The sequence below is a fragment of the Melanerpes formicivorus genome, unplaced genomic scaffold, assembly GCF_026170545.1.
Source record: "Melanerpes formicivorus ecotype bairdi unplaced genomic scaffold, bMelFor1.0.p_v2 SCAF_33, whole genome shotgun sequence".
In the NCBI taxonomy this organism is placed as follows: domain Eukaryota; kingdom Metazoa; phylum Chordata; class Aves; order Piciformes; family Picidae; genus Melanerpes; species Melanerpes formicivorus.
In genome coordinates, this window is record NW_027142385.1 from 5,583,599 (window position 1) to 5,604,769 (window position 21,171).

Sequence of the window (21,171 nt, forward strand, 5' to 3'; positions counted from 1 at the left end):
TCCTCCCAGTTGCAACTGGTGCTGCTGAAAGTCCATGGGAAAAAACTCTAGTATGGCCAAGGCCTCTGCATGCAAATGAATGCTACATAAATAACCCCCATCTTCCCTCAGTTCCTAGGTTGTGTACACTATGCACTAGATTTCTCCTCAAAGACCTCCCAGTTCATTCTTTATGCTCTAATTAAGGATCAGTGCCAACTAACTATCTTCAATAGAGGAGCATCTTCCGCTCAGCAGCCAGGAAGTGTCTGAATAAGATCCTGCTGTACAATGCACACATGAAAAGGGAAGCCCTCCCTTTTTGGAAAGGGCTTCCAAGATTAAAACCCCAGTATAGAATACAGGATGCCTGCTTTAAAAATATTGTGTGTTAAGATTAACTGATGGCACCCATGAACACAGAGTGGCTTCTTGCATGCCTCATGTAACACTCAAGCATGCTATCGCACTGCCAAGACTCTGAGCTAGACAACATCATGGCAATAGCAACGTGTGAAAACAGAATGCAAACACTTTCTAGCAACTGATATTAAAATACTGTCTGCTTTTTCTTGTAAGAGTGTTACCCAGTCAAAGATCAGCAGAAGTGTGGTGTCAAACTGGATGCTAAATATTGATTCAGATCAGAAACTGCTTAACAGTTACACCAGCACTGAACTGCCTCTCTAGCCCTCACCTATAGCCTTTGCTTCCTGTAGGTGTTCACCTGTTCCACAAATAACCAGGCAATTTAGATTGCTGCTGCACTGCGTTCTGAGCAAGAGCTGTGCTAATAGTCTGAGCAGAGAAAGGCAGGGGAATGTCATTTCTGAGCTTGGCTGCAGATGAATACATCAGCTCCCCAGCCAGTTACAGGCTAAGTTTAAAAAGCGCTATTCTAAATGAAAATTAGCTGGTTAAATACAGTGGGGGGTGGGGGGAGAAAATAGGCTAATCCCCTCAAAGCTTTAAATGGAAGATTCTCAAACCTGCTTCAGCTGATGTGAGACATATGAAGAGACACAGAATTAAGACCCCTGCAAAACTTCAGCCAGGCACAACAGCTGCATTGCCTTTTGGGGTAGATACACTTGAACTGCTTATGTATGAAGCAGATGTAAGCTAGCCACTGTGCTAATCATAGCTAAATCTGGTGGCCATTCACAGGCTGTTCTGAAGAATAAAGGGCTAGAGGAGGAAGAGCACAGACTTGATGAGAAACAGGAACTGTAAAACTACAGTGGAGGATGGGGGGAAGCAGCAAATTATTCCATGAGCAGCAGAATCCACAAAGTCTAGTCTGATAGGATTTACATACAAAACATCTGCCAGGCCACTGGTATTTCAATATATAATAACATAGTATATTTGCAACTGTCAATGAATCTGAGTGCTTTTGTGGAGCAGATTGTGTACATCTCATTTTTCACACATGCAAAAAAACTCAAACAGGGTAAATAAACCTCTTAGGTTCAAGGAGAATCCCCTTACCTGGTGAGTGGAGACTAGAGTTTTATGTTTGAGTTTTGCTAACTGATCCCTTTGCAAAGAGCACAGGATGGGTCCCTCCTAATATGCTTTAGCAATTTCTGGTGAAGCTTGTTACAACCCTGACTGTGCTGAGATTTGACCTCCATACAGGAAGAGGAAGGGGGGAATGCAGCACAGCACATGGCAACCAAGTCACTCCAGTGAATACAAACATTTATTCCTTGTGTGTTTCGGCTCTTTTGAACTTACCCGAATCCTTCTCATGGCAGCCACAATCTCCACACGGCTGTTGGGCCTGGGCACATCCAAGCTACCAATGTACTGAAAGATAGAACAGTGAGATGTCTGTAAAGTGCTGAAGTTTATGGTGTAGGCAGCTTTATAGTAAATAGCATCTCTCATTTAGTCCCTGCTTTATCAGGGACAGCTGCTTATTGTGAATAATAATCAAAGCCAGAGAGAAGTTCATTGATCACACATCAGGTGTGAGCCTCTGACTTCATCCAGATTCTGGATGTTCCTTTACCAGTGCTTTTCAGGGCAGTATCTGTTGCTCATCAAGCCATGATCCTATGGGTACAAAAATGGGACTGTCCATCCTTTGTCATTCCTTGCTACACCTGCTTTTAAAGGACCCATAGTTAAAAGTGTGTGAGAGTTAGAAGTTGCCAGGATGTACAACTATCTTTGCTGGACAAGGCTCTTGATTCTAGCCTAAGTTTTCAGTCTGGACCATCTTCTTTCTAGATGCTGCTGTCCCTGTTTGGTTGGACCAGCTCAGCTGTCTGCAGAATCCCAGTAAACCCACTCAAATCTGCATCCAGCCAGTTTTAACTCAGCTTATGGGGGCTGCAGTCCTAAGCAAGCTGCCTGGCTGTGACAGTGGCTGGCTTTGGCAGTGGGTGTTTTGTGTTTCAGTGTAAGCACTGTAAGGACCACAGAGTAAGTCCTAGCAGGGTCCCTTACACAAGGCTGGGACACATGGGGGCACCTCTGCCTCCACCACTTCACTGCACCCACATCTTTCTGTGAGCCAGCTGCCATGCTCCTGCATGTGGTGTCAGTATGCCACTGACGCTGCGTGGGTTGTGAGGGAAGACCTGCAGGCAGACAGCTTCCTGCTGCTTCTATGTGCTCTTCCTTGTGCTCTCCCCTTATGCTAGGCTGTAACACTTGTATGCCAAAGCAGACTCCAGTTGTGCACCTGCTAGTGCAGGCCAGGGGGTACCTGTGACAGCACAGGTGCACAGGAGTGTTGCCTGCACCGCTGCCAAGTGGAGGAGGCACAAAGCTGCCAGGTTAGCCTTGGGAATGAGGAAAACATGAGTGTCCTGCACAGTCACCTTATGTGTGAAGCAAAAGGCCATTAATGTTGTGTTGTGGTTTGCAGCTCTGAGGAATGAATTGCATGTCAAAGGCATGTTGGTGAGGGCAAGAAAAATGCCATCTGAGTGAGAGGGTGAGCAGCCTGATGAAAACCGCCAGCATCCTGCCAGCATGGGCTGGTGCCAGGTGTCCTGCAGCTCATGCAGCCAAGAGCAGAGTGCTGGACTCCGCACTGAGGTAGCTGGCTGCCTCAGAGTGACACAGCCCTTCTCTGTATGGCTGTCACAGGCAGGTTTAGTGGGGGCATAGAGGACAGTTTGCAAAGCTTGGTCACCTTCTCAAGAGCATTTGCTCATGAATTGTGTCTGGTTTTGAGTGTGTGGTTTGAAGTTGTGAGATGCTGTGGGGTTTTTGGATGTTTTTGTGCCTGTGGAGAGAGTAGAAGAGGCAGCTAGTCAGGAGGCACCTGGAAACATTTGGGGTGATAATATATGAACAGAGACAAAATACTTCCCCAAGGAAAGCTTCATAGCTGTCACTGTTACTGACATAGTTCTGGTTTTATTTCTCTGCTGTACCATTTACAGCTTGCAATGCATTTTTATCTTGAAAAACTTAATAGGCTTTCAGAGATGAGTTCTCCTGGCTGACTACATACTGCTCTTTCTCTTGCCTTGAAATAAACACCGCAAGCAATTTGAAAGGTCATCTGGCTTTTCTAATGTTTCTGTAAATGCCTTTGCAAAATGGCATTTTTAAGAGCAGTTAAGTTCAGCTATAGCCTTTGGTAAACCACACAAGAGTCAAACCACTCAGACCATGAGAGCTTGAGGGCAGCAGGGAAGAAAGCAACAGAACCAGGATCTCCCTCCGTGCTGGTGGCGAGGGCATATCTGTATTGCTCCAGATCTGTGGTCTCTGGGTTGCAGGCATTTCCTTCCCTGCTCCGCGGTGGCTGTCAGTACAGTCACAGGTAATCCAGAATAATTCAGTGCAGCCAGCTGGCCTTTTGTCTGTAAAGAACAGAGCTGCAGCAGGGAACAGGCCGTGCCACCAAAGAAAAATGAATGGGTGGGGACAAGAGGAGAGCTGGTGACTGAGCCAGAATTGATCCTCCCAAACTCCCTGCTTTGGCCTCGCTGCGGCTTGGGTAGTCATGCTCCCAGGCAGAGCCCTGCCAGCTCTCGAAGCTCTGCACAAACAGCCACCCTTCCAAAAGCAACTCCCAGGACTGACCTCCTGAAGTTTGTCCCTGAAGATTACAGGGCAAGCAAGACAGTTTGGTATGTGGAGATCAGAGACTGAATGTGGTCAGTAGGATCGCCTGGTGCGAGACACCTGGCAGCCACTTACAGCCTTGTCATTGTCAGAGTTGCAGCTGACTGATGTGCCCACAATGAGTGTCTTAATTGGAAGTGACAGATTTCAGAGCAAAATACAAGCATGTTACTAAGGTAATGGAAAAAGCCTAACTCAGACCCACACATCTCAACAGCATGTTAGCCACTCTCTGAATAAGCTCTGGATGCCTGAAGGAGCCCCTTTCACTCAGTTAAAGGTACAGTTGCTTCACATCTAAAAATCAAAATAAGGATTTTTCTTCCCCTCAGCAGAGTCTGTGTCATAGAAAATGTTAATTTAAAAAGAGAAATCAAAGATTGTTTTGCTTCCCTACAAAAGACAGAGATTTCTTAAAGTCCATGATGAACTGTCTACTCAGACTCATCCTATATCCTGCTTAAACCTTACAGCTCTTTCAGCAGGAAAGCCAAAATGCACCAAATCCGCATTTCAGAGCTTTATTTCAATATATATGCCCCTTCTTCCCAGCTCAGGAGACAGCAGGCGTGAATTCCATTGCTAATCCATGTTAGGCCACCTGCAAAGAGGGTGAAGGGAACCCTAGAGTTGCTCCAGCAAAATGCAATTCTTCTTGTCAGCTGTATTAAAAACCCATTCCCTGCAATGTCTACAGAATGCCAATTCCAGTGGAGTCACTTTCAGAGAGCAATGCTGTGCTGCCAGATCTCCTTCATGATCAATATTAGATTACTGACAGAATCAGTGTTCCTCTCTGATACCTGAAGACTGCCTGCATTTAGACGAAGACCTTGCCTGCCCAGCCTTCCATGCAGGGAACAGGTCAGATGGAGTAAGGCGCTCAGATGGTTTTAAGCAGCACATAACAGGCTGCTGGTTTCCAGGGGAATAGAGAGCTGTTACCTCGCTGCAGTAGGAACAGGGTCCTGCCTGGTGGGGAACAGCACAGGCACCAGACTGAGCAAGGATGTGCGCCTGGCACAGGCAGCATCCAGTGCAATGTCAAGAGGGGTCTTTCCAGATCAGTTCCCAAATAGCACACAGAAGGCAGCTTCTAAAGATTAAAGAGCTGAAAAAAAACACTGGGAAAAGAGCAAAAACCTGTTTGATTGCAATAACCAAATGTAAGGCTTTTGTAATTTATTGGTGTTTTCTTTAGACTATCTTAGATCCAGCACACAGGTGCATGGGCTAGGGGCACTGCCAGAGATGAAGAATACCCCATAGGCACTGCTGGAAGAGGGCACAGAAAGCTCCGGCCTTGAGCTCCCAGTGCGATCGGTCCTGCGGTGCCACTGTCCCCATGGCCAGCACACGCTCCACCGGTGGCAGCTGTGCCCAGGGTCGGTCCGCAACAGGAGAGGGCTAAGCGTGCTATGCAGGGCAGCCTCTGTCAAAGCCCACCGGAGCCGGGGAGGGCCGAGGGGCTCTGACAACGAGGCAGGGGGTCCCTGCTGCACCCCCCGACCGAGGGTCCTGCTGGGCCCGTCGCCGCCCGGGGGTGGGGGAGCGCGGCCGGGGCTCACCTTGGCCTGGAAGTGGATGCCGTGCTGGAAGGCCTCCTCGTTGTGCAGCGGGACGCGGGAGTCGCAGCCATCGTCCACCAGGTTGTACCGGTTCTTCACCGGCATGGCGGCGGGCGGCCGCCTCAGGCCGCGGCCCCACCGGGCATCCCCGCCGGCAGCGCCCGGCTCCCCGGAGCCCAGGCACAGGGGTACGGACTGCCGGTGCCCGAGCCCGGCCGCGTTTTGAATGAGCGTCCGCGGGTGCGAGCGGGGCCCCGGCCCTCGCCGCGGCGCCATTGGCCCGAAGTTCCCTCATGTGATGCGGGGGGCGGCGGGAGCCCGCCCTGCTCGCGGCCGCCCCGCCTCGCCTGGCAGCGCCGCCGGCCCCGGTGCCACCGCGAGCCGCGGCCCGGCTGCCGCAGGGCAGGGCACAGACGTCACGGGGCCATGGCCGGCTCTGGCACCGCGGAGGTTCCCCGAACCGACCGGCACTGGTTGAGCCCCGCTGCAGCCGCCCCGAGCCGGTGATCCGGGCCTTGTGCCACCTGTTTTGGGTAATGCCAGGTTCAGCATTGCCTCGGGCACCCGGGGACAGCTGGCCTTGGCCCTCGGGGAGGAGCAGAGCTCCGTGGATCTGGAAAGGTTATGTCTTGTGAAGTCTCCTCTGTAGGCTGGGCAATGAATCCCTGAAGTGTCTGTCACGTTGGGGTTTGGCTTATGGAGGTTCTGTCTGGGGTTCACTTCACCTGATGGTGCCATGTTACAGAGGAGCGATTCCATGGCACAACCGTGAGGGCACAATACCAAATGCCAGTTATCAGGTGTAAACGTAGAGCAAGGGAATGTCCAGAACATGCCTTGGAGTAGGTGTTGCCTTGGCTGTGAGCTGCAGCACTGTGCTCCTGAGGGCAAAGGTTGTGCATAGAGTTTCATTTTAATCAAATTGTTTTGAGTTTTTTGGGGCTTTTTTTCTGGACAGTGCAAGTGGCATCACATCATGTCAGCAGCTTTTGCTCCATTTTCTTTAGGAATTCTAAAATGATGATGTACACAATGATCCAGCATCTCACTGCAGCTCCTGCATGAGGGTGGTGGACTAAAACCATTCTCTAGGTCAAATGTTAGTGAAAGTTAATAATTACCATGTGCCCTGTGTCAGAAGCCAGTCACACAGCTGAAGTCCACTGACTCTCTCTGTATTGTCAGGATTTTTGCTGTACCTGTGTGCTCGTGGTGTTCCTTGCTTCCAGCTCTGTCTCAGTGGTGAGGCACTGCTAGTGTGCTGGTGAGCCCTTGTACTAGGATGCTCTCAGGTACCAGGACAGGTAAGGGATGAGGCATGTGCACAGCTGTGATGGCAAGACCCAAGACTTGTCTTCAGACTGTTAGTGTAGCCCCCTTAAATAAGCCTTTTACAGGAATTACCAGAAATGGGTATTGTGTAGAACCCAAGGAGTGGAGGCTTATATGTACTCCAAATGACCTCACCTGGGTTCCCCAGAATTGAATTAGTGGTTACAACTTTTTGTCATACAAATAACTCCCTAGACAGATGCTGGAACATTGTTGTACATCACCTTTTATGTGGCTTTCACATTAGCAAGAAAGAAAATGTTGGCCACAGGTGGTCAGTACACAACTCCCTGACTCCATCTCAGAAGTGTAATCACTCTGAGTTTCTCGGCACCTCTGAGTACTTGTAAGTCAGTGGGAGATGGGCAAGAGCCAAAAATCCAGAAACTTATAATTGAGGGGGAAAAAAAAAAAGCCCAAAGAATTAATAATGGTTCATTGACTGTGAGCCTACGTGTTCAAGTATTTTGTGACATTAGCAGCTTGTTTGGGCACTTTCCTGGGATGGGTTCTGTTGTCAGACTCCTGTCTTTGCTGAGTTTTTCTGTTCTCAGACAGACTTCTGTGTTCTTTCTTCCAAATTATAACATTTCATTATCCTCTCATTTGAGTATTTACATGTTTATGCTAATCCCTCTTCCATAGAGCTATACAGCATAACTCAGGTATGTAAATACATAAGGTGGTTTCTGCTCGATATGCATCTGATCTGAAGATGGTGATATTTTATGTGATCTTCGTGGTGGTGTAGAACATTCCATGGCACTTCTCTTATCTTGTATGAATCTTGATTTTAAAAATATCTGTTGACCTGAATCAATAACCTAGATTTTGTGTGCAAATGTCCTTGGAGTGAGTGAGCAAGATTCAGTACTTTGGTTTTCCTAAGCCCCAAGAGGTGGAGATGCCACCCAGTCAGCCTATGCTTGTGCTTCCTTTGATGCTAATGCCAGCAAAGCTAGTAAGGGAAAAAAAAACTAACAGAGACGCTGCTGGTGGAGTCTCTACATTGATTCTGCAACACTGCATTTTAACTGAGACATGCATGAACCTGCCACGGTGCTAAGCTGCTAAAAGTTCCTCCTCATTACCCTCCCACTACCACAAGGGAGAATGAGAGCACACAGGCTTTGCTTGGGATAGTCACATTTTTAATATGATGGAAAGAACAGGATGAAATAACAAGCGTGGTCTTTTTCTTTCTGTTCTGGTGCTCTCCAGTATCCTGCAGATTATAAAATCCTTTGAGTAGGGGAAAAGAAACATCTCATGGGAATCCTGAGGAAAATAAGGCAACTGTGATTTAATAAAGCTTGCAGTGCCAGTTTGTGTTAGATCACAATTGAATGGAGGTGTTTAATATTCCATGTTCATTAACTTCTGTGAACTTTTCATAGGGCTTAGCTCTTCGAAGGGCAATGGTTTGGATCTGTGTTTGAGAATTGAGTTTGAAGGCTGCTAAACTTAAAAAGCTGTTAACTTTCTGGTTTGTTTGTTGGGAAAAAAAATTTGAGTCCATTTCAAGTAAGAAAGCTGTATGCCTTTCCTTCTGGATAATGAAACTGGGCAAATATGTGAAATTAAAAAGTTACATAGTACATTGTCATGGATGTTTAGTATAAACAAACCCCTACTAGCATTACCCCTTCTTGATGCGAGCAGTTAGCCAAACTTCCTAGTGGGTGTTTGCATCAGATGGAGGTACTGAGCTAGTTATTCCTTTGATGTGCACAGCACACACAGAAAGTCCCATTTCTCTGAACACAGTAGGAGTGAAGAACCAAAGACAGCTTCTTGGCTCACAATTTCAAGTGTTCTTTTTCAGAGAACAAGCTTATATCAACTTTCTTTTTGAGGCATAGGCTGTGAAGATTTCTTTCCTTCCCTTTCTCTCACATGGCTGCACATTCCTGTCAGCATTGATGTTTACTCTGCATGGCAGCCCCTATTCCTATATTGCTTCATTTTTTGAAGAGCCCTCAAGTGTGGTGTAGATCAGGTAGTGGATATTACATGCAGGGTGTCCTGTAATCGCTTCACCAGTTGGTTTCCAGGGAAGGTAGCCATTGCTCCTGGCTGATCCTGTTAGGCTTCTTCTGAACCCACCTTCACAACTCAGAGAAAGGAGTTGCAGAGGCACTGCATGCGTTCCCAAGAAGACCTAGTCTTGATGCCAAGGAATTTTCCTCCTTTCTGCTAACCATTTTAATCACTGATTTCTGCGCAGCAGCACTGCAAAGATTTTAAAGGATGCATAAGATGTGACATAGCAAGAACCACCAGACAGGCATCCAGTAATGGCAGACAAAACCTCCATTACAGGAAATTACTTCCATCTCATACTTGTAGGATCCGAGAGATCTGTGCATGCTTACTCTCTGGTTTTGTCCTTTAACTTTATCAATGTCATTAACAACAAACACTATTTGTATTGGTGCAATTTTTAGAGCAAAGGCACTGGTGCTCTACCCTGCTGTCAGACTTGCAGTGTGCCTGTGGACATCCCTTATAGATTTGACAGCTGATTTCCCTGCCATGCAACTGCTCAACCTTCATTTAAATGAATTGATCTTGAGTTTCCTCTTGACAGAAGTGATGGAACCAAATTGAAACCCCCAACCAGTGCCAAAATTGGAACTCTTCTCTATAGATAAATTACCAAAACCAAAGATTGATCAGAAATGTTTCAGTTCCCCTGGTTTGCTTTACATCAGATAACTCCCTATCACACATAGTCACTAAGTGATAAATTAAAAGCTTTAACCAGGTAATAAGCCTAGTGGCACCAATCGTCCTAAAAATATGTCTGTGGGATGAAATATGGAGGCAAGAATAGAAAATTAGGTACTGTTGACTGAAACTGTGTGAGGTTCCCCCCTGTTGTGTTGAGGATTCAAAGCAAACAGAGAAAACTCACAAGCAAAATGTTTTAGTTCTGAAGCTGCCGCATGGCATACACTCGAATGTGAAATGTGGAACTGTCATTGTTTCAGCCCCTCTCAGTCAGTATCATGTGAGTCCTCTGCAAGTACAGGGCATGCTTGGTTTGATGATTACACCAGATTTATGTTGCACAAGAAGAAACAGAAGCTTAATGTCTGGGAGGTTCATCTTAGCAGCACGGCCAGGCAATCTGCCTGTTAGAATTGCAAGCCTCTTTCACGCATGGCCAGTTCAAAGTTCTCTGCAGCAGGACTCGGGAATGAAAAGTGTCATCTACAATTATGCATATTTGCATCATCTTCTATCATGCAAATCCCCCCACCCCAAGTATGCAGCAAATGTTTTGTTTGCATATGTAGGTCAACCACAACTCTTCAGTGATCTAATATAAACATTGGGAGCATGGGTTGATATGTACAGAGAAACCCAGGCTGAAGCATAACACCACCATGGCTATTTTCCAAGTGGATCTGTTTGCTAGGTATGTTTTCTTGTGCCTTTTCATTTTATAGAGCACTGCTTTCTTACTGATTTGTGACAGTACAGCTGACAGAAGATACTCCCCATCACTGCAAAAGGAATTACTAACTTCAGACACTGCTGGATAGTCCTTAATGAGTAACTTTTTTTTTCCCCCCAGCACCATAATATCTTGGGGAATGTACTCTTTTCCTAAATTATAATTAAAGTCTTTCTGCAAATAATTCTTGTTTTGCCACAGTTAGGAAGACAGTTTTAGGTGATATTTTAAAATACTATATGGTTTTGGGTTGGGTTTGTTTACTTTGGGTTTTTGCACATTGCAAGCTACTTAATGCTTTCCTTGTCTTGGCTATCTTTAAAACTGTAGGAAATAATACATTTGTTGTCCTTATGATGCTAGCTAAAGGCTAGAAGTTTTGATCCAGACTCCATAACCTGACAGCTTACTGGAAGAAGTCAAATTTATGATTTAAGAAAAATGTTACTTACTAAACTCATGAGCTTGCTATGTTGGCATGTCTACCTCATGAATTCTGTATGCCACAAGCTGGCAGTACAGTTCACTTTCAGTCTGAGTTGCTTGCATCAGCAGACTGTCATGTGAATCTCATGCTCTTCAGTTTTACTGACTGGGAAAGTATCACTCTTAGAATTAGGTTTTCAATGAGAATATTTCTGCAAATACATACAGAGTACCTGCTGCTCAGGCTGATCTTTGGAGTGGTGCTGCAGTCTGTTACCCATCAGTGGTTTGCACCTGTAAAACTGCTTTATTGCCAGACTCATCCTTGGATCTGTTGTTACCTGCACACATCATGGGAAGCCACGTGTTTGCTCACACAAAATATCAGGTTAACCATGTCATGGTATAATGACTCAGTGAGTTACAATTTAGGAGGAATGAGAGTGAAGTTGTTTGCCTAAGAGATGAGTAAAATACTATATAATGTGTCCTTCATCATTCCCATTGGACTAGAGTAGCACCCTGTTATATTTGATATCCTGAACTTACCTAATAAAAGTACAGGGGCATTGCATTAGGAGATCAGGACTCTTACAAGGCCAAAATCCTGTGAGACTGGAATTGAAGTTTCTTGAAGGTATGCAATACTGTGCCAATAAATATACACACATACCAATACTCTGGCAAGTTCCCTCCTGTGTAGGAGAGAACATGTTGTTCTGTCATGCCCACAAATACCATCACCACTGTGACACTGGAAGATGATTCAGAAAAGAAATTCATTGATATTTTTCCCAGCACAGTCTGACAGATGTACAGATCTCCTGGACAGAAGTCTTGTTTGCTTGTTACCACAAGACAGTAACAATTTGTTCTTAACAACCCTCTCTGGGCAGGGGTCTCAGGATATAAACTTGTGTTTAAACAAGCACACAGTAACTTCAGATTTCCCCTCTCCTCACAGGGAATAGATGATCTAAAGTTTCAGGTATTTTCTCTCCTGCTGCTCAATTCAGCTTGCAGTATTCAGCAGGATACACTCTCCTACTGCATTACCTTGCTACCTTATTACTACTCAACCTATACTTTACCCCCCTACCTTGCAGTACCTGAACACCATATACAGTCTGACTTCATGCTGCATGCTACAGACTATGTCTATTTATCTCACCATGAAATTAAGGTTTTATCCATGTAATACAGTGCAAACCAGGTATCTGATGCATTACAGCTTCTCTGGTAGAGAAACAACTAGTACATTATTAGCCTGTAAGGAATATGGGTATATAATAATTAGATATAAAAATATTTCTCCTTTGCAATAATTTTGTTTGGTATTTCCCATACTCCAAAGCCTCTTAACGCCTGGGCCCATCTTAACTATTTCCCTGGCTTTCCTTCAGCACTGCTGACATTGGTGAAGATAAATCTTTAATATATGTTAAAAAAATTGTTAATCCAGAGGCCAGGCAGTAAAATAAGAGACCATCAGGTCACCATTTAAGATTGAAGTTGGGTTGGCAAATACCAACATCTGGTGGTGGTCGGTGAGACAACACGTACCCTTTGTTGATGGACACACCACCTGGACAGATCAGCCTTGCCAAAGTTACAGGCTCCTGTTTGCACTAGGAAACACTCCCAAGTTTTTAATTAAGAATTGTCACAGCTATAAAAAAAAACTAACACACATCATTTAATAGCAACCTGAGCGTGGCCAAGGAGGAGCTGTATGACCTCAGCTTTCCTGTGGTCACTTCACGTGGTAAGACACAAATCTAATTAATTAATGAGTTTATTTGTTGCCTGCAAAGAGTAAATGGTGGAAAATAGGTGACACATTTTAAAAATAGAAGTAGTGATAAGAGTGCAGGTGAAGTTTGAGTTTGCTGCGGAAATAAGAGAGTATCTCAGGTGGTTAAACTTTCTTCTTTATAAACTGCTACTGACTTATGGGAAGGGGTCCACACATAGACCCCCAGTTACTGACACACTGCATCTTGTGTCTTGCTTTCTATAAGCTACCAGGAAGCATATGAGGTGAAAATGAGATGTTAATCCAGATGTTCCTAAAACCTGATCTAGCAGAGCAAAAGAGCCATTCATATCTCCTTCTTGTCTGAGGAGTTTCGCAGTCAGGAGATTAGTCTCGACAGAACCTTTTTATCTGAACTTGCTACTACCTGGATGTCCCAGCGTTTAGCTTCTGCTGCGGTTTGTGGGTTGTGGGTGTTGGTTGTGGGTTTGGTTTTTTTTTAAGTGTGCTTTCTTTTAAATATTTTTTTCTGATGTCTGGTCTTGTCTTGCTCCCTATCGGAAGCACAACTCCTTCACACACCATCCTGTCGGGTTTTTTTCCCCGCTTCCCATCTCGCAGCCGCAGCCGCTGTCCCTCGCAGCGCGGCTGGATTTCCCAGGGCGCAGCGCCACCGCCTGCCCACGCGGCCCTCTGCTTTCCCATTCCATACAGCTCTGCTTTCGCAGTTCTCAGACAGCAGCCGGCTCTCTCACACGTTCTGTTTCAGCACCTCTTAACTAATACGGCCAGCGATACATGTAACTGCTGGTAAGACCATTCTGTTACTGACACCGTAAGAGCGGTTTGTCGGATTTTCTCGCTGTGTGCTTGACTCGCTGGGGCAATTTACGAGCGTGTTTAAAATCCAGAGATTGAAGTGACTCTAGCAGTATAGTATTCGGCTGAAACTGTGCAATTGCAATATTAAATAGACCAAAGAAATACTCGTCTTGGGAGCCATTTCCAGCACAGGTTTAGGGCCTAAGTGTCCCTCAGTCATGCCTCAGCCAGGCCCAGTGCCGTTCTGCCAGCTGCATGCCTCAGCATGGGCTTTTCAGGTGGCTTTGGATTAAAAGTAATTAAAGAAAAAATACGGAAACTAATCAGTGGGCATTAATCCAGGGTATTAAATTGGTCGTTAATGGACAAGGGTAACTAAATAAGAGCTGAGCCATGGTCTAAGGCAGGGGAGCAGGGTTTTGTCTCAGCATAACCAGGACCCCCGCAATTCATGCCTCACATAAAAGCCACCAGGCTATACATAATAGATTTAGTTTCGCACAGAAATTAAATCAGGACAGAGTTTCGATGATAAAGGCAACGGCTGTCAGGCCCATCCAGATCCACATGACCGACCGTAGGCGGTGACAGCCTCTGAGGGGTTGCCACCACCTACGGGGGCGATTTCCCGCCCCACGCCGCCCGCTTCCAAGATGGCCGCCAAGCGCCTTTCCGAAATGGCCTCCCCGGAACACGCCGGCAGCCCTGCCCGCTCCCAAAATGGCCGCTTCGGCCATATAACGTCATCGCCGTCGGGGCGGAGCAAGTGGGGTTACCGTCGGACAGCGATTGGCCCCTTGTGTGGCCCATCCGCTGCTCCGCTTTCATGGCAACGGGCGGGGAGCGGGGGTGGCCGGGCCGAGGCAACGCGCCGCGGGATGGAGTCGGCGGGGGTCCCGCCGCAGGGCTGCACCCCGGCCCAGGAAGCAGAGGAGCCCCCCGGCTCCCCAGCCCTCCCCGCCGAGGAGCCGCAGAGCGGACAGTCAGCCGGGGAGCCAGCGGGAGACGAGGTGCTGCCTGTCGTGGCCAGCCGGGAGCGGAGCTGCCGCGGTGCCGGTTCGCAGGGCCCGCCTGGGCGGGCGGCAAGGGGTAGGGGGCGGCGGGCCCCGGGCCGGCGCGGAGGGGAGGATGGGGGCCGCGCTGTCCGGCGTCCTCGCGTCACTGTGGACAGCTCCAAGGCCAAGACCTCGCTGGAGGCGCTGAAGATCAGCCTGCGGCAGCTCCGCTGGAAGGAGGTGAGCGCCCGCAGACCCCGGCCCCTAGATCACAGCTGTCGGGAGGTTCTGCTTGGGGTTGGTTTCTCCCTCCACGCCAGCCTCCCGGCTCTGGCCCGGCCTAGTGCTTGCCTGAGCTCCAGCCCTTCTCTCGGCATCCCCTGCTGCTCTGTCGGCGGTGCTGGGGAAACCTTCCCTCCATTGCGTTGGGGTCTATCTCTGTCAAAGCATTTTCCCTTCCCCCTCCTTCTCCTCCCCCTGCCTCCCTGAACCCGCACCACAGCAGGCTTCTGGAGCCGGAGGCTTATCTCGGCGGGTGTCATCTCGACACAAGGGTTATTTCTACTTAGAAGTCAAGTCAGGAGGCTGATTTGATTCATGACTAAGAGCGCTATCAGCAGTTATGCAAGCTAAAATAGGGGTAATCGGATATTATGCTTCAAAGCTTAAACAGATCACTGGAAAGGGCAAGAAAGAAACCTACCCCTATGTAGAAATGTTTGGCGTGTTGTGTCGATTTGCACTTCTTTCTCTCATAGTGTGAGTACGTGACATAAGGCTCATGACAGTGGACAAAAAGTTATGACCAGATAGCTCAGCTATCTGATCCGATGGCAATTGGATCTGCATCGCAGATTATCTTGAAGGCACGTCGAAGAGCATTGTGTATGAATGAAATCATATTAAACCTCCTAATAAAACGTACATAACGTGCTTTAGCTTTCTGAATAATTCTATATTCAGAGAAGACAAGGCTTTTTCCTACAGCTTGAGTCAATACGTTTTCCCTGTGTGGTGAGGAGTTCAGGGTCTGCCTATGCTGAACTGGAGTCATGACAATCAGTATGTGGGCTGGCACAGAACAGATGCTTTGGGACTCCCTATTTAAATGCTGAAGAGATTACAGATGCTGAATTGTTCTCAAATTGTAAAGATTTTATTTCCATAATAACTTTACAACTGTTTTTGCAGAAGTTGAGGTGGTTTCTAGGAGCTTTGTGAGGAACTTCTGTAAGAGAAAGGATACTTGTAATCCATTTGGAGGAGAGAAGCTGGAAGGGGTTATAAAGTGGAAGGACAAAGCCTGAGGATGAGATGTTTCTTTGTGTCAAGAGCTAGAGTGCAGCAGTGTGATCTATGGCACCTGCACCACTTAGCAAAGCTGCCTTTGGGACGCCCACTCACAAGATAATAAACTTTCTGTGCTCCTGATGATTTTAAACCAATATTTGTACAGGCTTGGGGTAGGCAGTACATTCTGTGTTGTTGCTAACCTCAGAGTTAGTTGCTGTAGATGTATTTTCTGGAGGATTGAGTGGCAGTAAATATTAACTGTATTTATTCATAGTGTTCTGAAACCATAAAGACATACTTGCTTCTAGCCAGGAAGAGTAATGCTTTCTTGTTCTCTCTCTTCATGAAATTTGATTTCAGGATTTTTTTTGCTGTAAATCCAGTGGGACATCTTCAAAGTCTCATTGCACAAATGCTTCAGTTCTCAACTCTTGTTCTTACAGCAAAAAAGTAATGAAACACCAGAGGCATGAAATTAAAACCTTCTGAGTGTACCTCTCTTACCCCTCAGTGCAGCTGTGGAGTGTCTGTCAGCAGCCTTGCTCTGTGTGTTACTCAGTGACATACAGGGCAAGGGGGACTTCACACTTAATTTCTTTGTTCTTGTGGTTAAGTTTTATGTTCAGAGTGCCCAGTGCCATTCCAGGGAGTGTTTCTGAATTACTGATTTAACTTAGCCTCACAGATTATGTTGGTAATGAGCCATACTTACTGGTTAATTTGTTCTTTTCTATGGCCTGAGCTTTTACTGTTTTGCATATCCGTTGTACGCTTGGTATCCTGTCCTAGAAGTGGACTTGTTCCTCATGCTCTTGGATATCTGCACTGTTTTAATCTATATTCTCCTCCTGCCTTTACTTCATCTTTCCTTGTTTACTGTCTCCCTCAATATCCTTGCTCCTCCATCCATTAGTTCAGTCAATAATTTTCATTTAGTCTGTTGCTTCCTCTTCTGGCCACTTAATTTCTGCTCTTAATAAAGGAGAGACCTAATATGGAATTTTGTGATGTTTGACTGTACCATCTGGATGGCAAATAATTCTTTCCCTAAAAAAAGTCACTGTAATGTACTTCTCTGTATTTTTGAGATTATAAATAGATTAATAAGTATGAACATGACATCATTTGGCAAGAAAGCATTTTCTGGTGTTTGTCTAATTTTGTAGTGAAAAGGGAATCAGCATGAGCACTGTTTACATTGTGGAAAATACAATAGTGAAAGCCTTCCAGGATGGGAACAAAAAGTGCTGACTTCAAGCTAGCAGGCTTCAGTAAAGAGAGAAAATCAATCAGTAGGTAAAGTCTTGTCTAGATTTGAAGAGAAAAATGAACATTGAGAAATCCAGGGAAAACTCTTTTATTCCGGTTGCACGTAACTTTGAAAGCTTTCCTTTACAAATACTTAGAAAAAATAGCACAGTTCAACCAACTGCCATTGGTGGCCAGAGCCTTGGAAATAATTTCAGTGCTGCAGCAGGACCAGCAGAGGGAACACAGATGTTGTTTCTTGTAGGATCCATTATAATAATGTGGGATAAAAGTAGTAATGAAATGCATGTATTTAAAATATTCATGTTTCAGGGCCTGGTATTCAGCTGTCATTCCTTTAAAATTGCTTGCCAAGATGATTACATCTTGGGCTTTGATTTGGTATATTTGATCCTTTTCCTCCCTCCCCACTTCTTTTACATTTTTCCCCATTACTGCTTTTGTTTTGTTTCTGTTCTTCTCTGTTTGCTGCTGGATGTGTTGGCCTGAATATGTTATCGGGCAGGAGACATCATCATAATAGGCTTTTGAAAGCGGGCTGCTCTTCATGGATAACTTTTTCTCTCTAATGGATAGCATTAGTACAGTGACATGTAGGCTCTGGGTTGAGTTTGGTTGTTGTTTTAAGTTGTATGTTCAGAAAGCTCCTCGCTGTAGTTACCCTGCCTTGCTGGACTGGCTTTGTTTCACTAATAGTCTGTTATTGCAATGTGCACCCTGATAATGTTTAGCAGTAAGACATAATGCACTGTGATTACAGACTTGGCCACATGATAGCAGTTTATTTTAGCAATCTGACATATGGTAAATGCCATTATAAGACAAAAAAAAGTTAGAAGGAAGAATGCTGGAAACATGGCTAATGTTGGTGAGTGGTTTGTTCTATGGCATTGATCATGAGGAAGAGGTGAAGGGGTCCAAGGCAGCGTACTTTGATTACTGAAATTCTGTTGCCAGCTATGGGAATTTTGAGTAAATTTAATTACCAGCTAGCCCTGTCTGAGGTAATGCACAGGGGTAGACCTTTTAAAAAGCATTGCAGAATTTCAGTGTACATGCCAGCAAAGCAATTACTCCCATCACTAGATTGGACTATCTGATTCAGTGTGTCAGATTCTTTAAATGAACATGATATGCCAAATGAAATAATGGGCACAAATTGAGCTTGCATCCTGAGTTTATTCATCACTTAATAAATTATTTCTTTGGCTAGCTTTCAATTACAAGGAAAATGGAAGAAGCAGATGTCTCAGGCATCAAATATCCCAGCATTAAGTGTTCCATTTGTCTTGCTGTTCAGTAGCTGCATGGAGGCATAACAATAGTTTGAAATTTTACGCTGGGAGAAGCTGACTGGAAGACAAGAATCATTTAACTTGTCATTAAATGTGATGGAACAGACTGATGTGACCTGTGAGACAATTTACATTATTGGCTTCTAATCAGAAGGTAGAAATGACCTGTCAGACAGATTTGACTCTGATGGATTATTAATTGTGTCAAGGCTGTGGAAACAATTTTATTCTCTTTGTGGCTCCTTGTTTATGTGTTCTGACTAATATCCCTCACCTCTTGAATAAAAAAGATTTGGACTAAATTGTTCAAAGCATTACTGAGTTGAAGGCTGTTTATAGTGACTGATCCTAGGACCAGACTCTGGGGTTTTCAGCATGGGATGAGCGCAGGGAGGCAAGAACGGCTCCAGTCATGCCTACTGCCTCTGTCCTGCTGCGGCTGTGAGTTCTCCAGTCACCAGGCTGTGTGCACCTTGGCTTCAGCATCAGGTAGAACAGTTCTGAGACTATTCCAGCTGATGCCAGGTAGCCATAGACAGAAGTTATGAGAACAGACAACTGCTTCAAGCATCTGCCTTTTGTTTTAGCTCATCCCCTGCAGCAGCAGCTGGCAGAAAGGCCACTTTTACCAATAGGATTAATTTATATTTGTCTGGCACTGTCAGAGGGCAGCCAAGTTATCAGACTTACTTGTTCCTTTCCAAACACTATTCTTATGAAAAACTGTAGTGCAGATGATAAAGAATCCTTCTCATCTCCTTGAGGTGGTGAGTTTGATCCAGTTGTTGCATTTGGCAGGAGTAGAGATGTTATGCTATCCAGATCAGTGATGCAGGCCTGCAATCCTTCCATTTTCCAGTCCAGAGGTGCTCACTCTTTATCTGTTGTGAAGTGATATCTCTGCAGAGTTTGCAGAGTACTCTGATATCCTCTGTAGATGAAAAGTGTTATATAAATGCAAATTTCATTCCTTTCATTTCAATTTCATTTAATAAATAAATAAATAGCTCAAGTTTTAGTGGGAACGGCGTTCTGAGACCTCATACTGCATCTGTATTCTGGATATACCAGTGGGGAGAGGTTAAGGCCACTGATTGTCTTTCAGAGACTAACAGAATTAATTTTCACTTGTACAAACCCAGATTTTGCAGGCAGAATAATAATGAAATAAGTGAAGAATCCACTGGTTCTGCTAAGTTGGCTGTCTCATCCCTATGACTAAGGAAACAGAAAGGATGCATTGCTCAATTAGCATTTTAAATGAATTTTTCAAGGCTATTTACAGAGGAAACTGAAATTTTAATTAAAGTAACAAATAAAGTAATTCACTCCAAAGCCTAATGAGATTCTGTTTTCTGTCACAGTGAAAACAGATCCAGTGCTTAAAGAAATGCTTTAAAGCAAGAAAAATTACATTTGGAGGAAAGAAGAAGGAGTTTCTGCAAGATCCTGTGATTCTTTCCATAACTAAACGGGGCTGGAGTCAGTGAGTGATGAAGGGGGTTGATATTTCACACAGTGTTCTGAAAATGCTATACTCAGAAATGTGACATATTTATTTGAAAGAGATGTAACCTAATAATAGATTCCTGTGAATGGAATCCATATGGTACTTCAGTGATGGCATCTACGTGGAGTTGGCTTTTTGGATTGATGTTTCTGGAAGTGTGGAAAAGGAGTGTACCTTTTTTACACCAAACTATGTATTATTATGATGACAGCCTTTTTGTGTTTATTTGTTTTTCTTTGGGGTGTTGACACTGCTAATTCTTGTGGCTGTTGTTCCTACTGCTGGTAACTTGCTTTCGTAGACCATTTCACTACTATTAAACTGTTGCTGTCAGTAAGTGGCAGTGCTGTTTCAGAGCTCTTCAGGCTGTTTAAAAAAAGGTTGATCATTTTGCTAGTGAAAAACTAGACAATCTTCCAGTTTATGGTGAAGTCTTGTATCACTGGGAAAAGGCTCTTAGGTAATTGGAATACTTAATGGTTTTGAAAGAATTTGCTTAGTCCTTGTAGTTGAAATAAGTATGTTCAACAAGTATGCTCAACAAGTATGAGGGTGCTGGAGCTGTGAAGCAGGCTGCCCAGACAGGTTGTAGAGTCTTCTTCTCTGGAGACTTTCAAGACCTGTCCTAGATGGAGTTGGGGCTGTTCAGTCTGCAGAAGAGAAGGCTCCGAGGTGACCTAATTGTGGCCTTCCAGTATCTGAAGGGGGCCTACAGGAAGGCTGGGGAGGGACTGCTCAGGATCTCAGATAGTGATAGGACTAGGGGGAATGGGATGAAGCTAGAAGTGGGGAGATTCAGGCTGGATGTGAGGAGGAGGTTCTTCACCATGACAGTGGTGAAACCCTGGAATGGGTTGTCCAGGGAGGTGGTCGGGGCCCCGTCCCTGGACGTGTTTAAGACCAGGCTGGACGAGGCTCTGGGCAGCCTGATCTAGTGTGGGATGTCCCTGCCCATGGCAGGGGGGTTGGAACTAGCTGATCCTTGTGGTCCCTTCCAACCCTGACTGATACTATGATACTATGATGCCTTCCTGTGTGACCTTCTCTGGGTGATCTTGCTCAGGCAGGGAGGAGGTTGGACTCAACGATCTTCAGAGGTATCTTCCAACCCCTACCATTCTATGATTCTGTTCCCTGCAATAGTATTTTAGATTACATGAGTCATGTCTTAATAGTGGTTGATAAAAGCTGAGAGTTTCTCAGTTCAGATCATGCCTCTCAGTCATTTGTTTTTAGCTCTAGAAATCTTGCCCGGTTTATTAACATCTCAAATTTTGGAGTCTTGAACTGATCTAAACAGTCATGGGCTTGCAACCCAAATATAAGGCATGTTTGCTTTTGAGAGTCAGAAAACTGGTCTTGAATGGT

General features: G+C 45.3%; 2 protein-coding genes across 4 annotated transcripts in view; one reads left to right on the forward strand and one right to left on the reverse strand.

Moving 5' to 3' along the window:
* LOC137449869 (carboxyl-terminal PDZ ligand of neuronal nitric oxide synthase protein-like) overlaps positions 1-5,932 on the reverse strand; it is a 36,716-nt gene extending 30,784 nt beyond the window's left edge. For both annotated transcript variants that reach the window (XM_068155820.1, XM_068155819.1), the window contains exons 1-2: positions 5,643-5,932; positions 1,720-1,791 (exon numbers count right to left, since the gene is read on the reverse strand). In XM_068155820.1, coding sequence (XP_068011921.1) covers positions 1,720-1,791; positions 5,643-5,918 — 348 coding nt within the window. In that variant the 5' untranslated portion in view covers positions 5,919-5,932. The remainder of the gene's footprint in view (positions 1-1,719; positions 1,792-5,642) is intronic.
* An 8,342-nt stretch (positions 5,933-14,274) lies between these two features.
* The window catches only part of TTLL11 (tubulin tyrosine ligase like 11), a 59,275-nt gene continuing 52,378 nt past the window's right edge, over positions 14,275-21,171 (forward strand). For both annotated transcript variants that reach the window (XM_068155822.1, XM_068155823.1), the window contains exon 1: positions 14,275-14,676. In XM_068155822.1, coding sequence (XP_068011923.1) covers positions 14,320-14,676 — 357 coding nt within the window. In that variant the 5' untranslated portion in view covers positions 14,275-14,319. The remainder of the gene's footprint in view (positions 14,677-21,171) is intronic.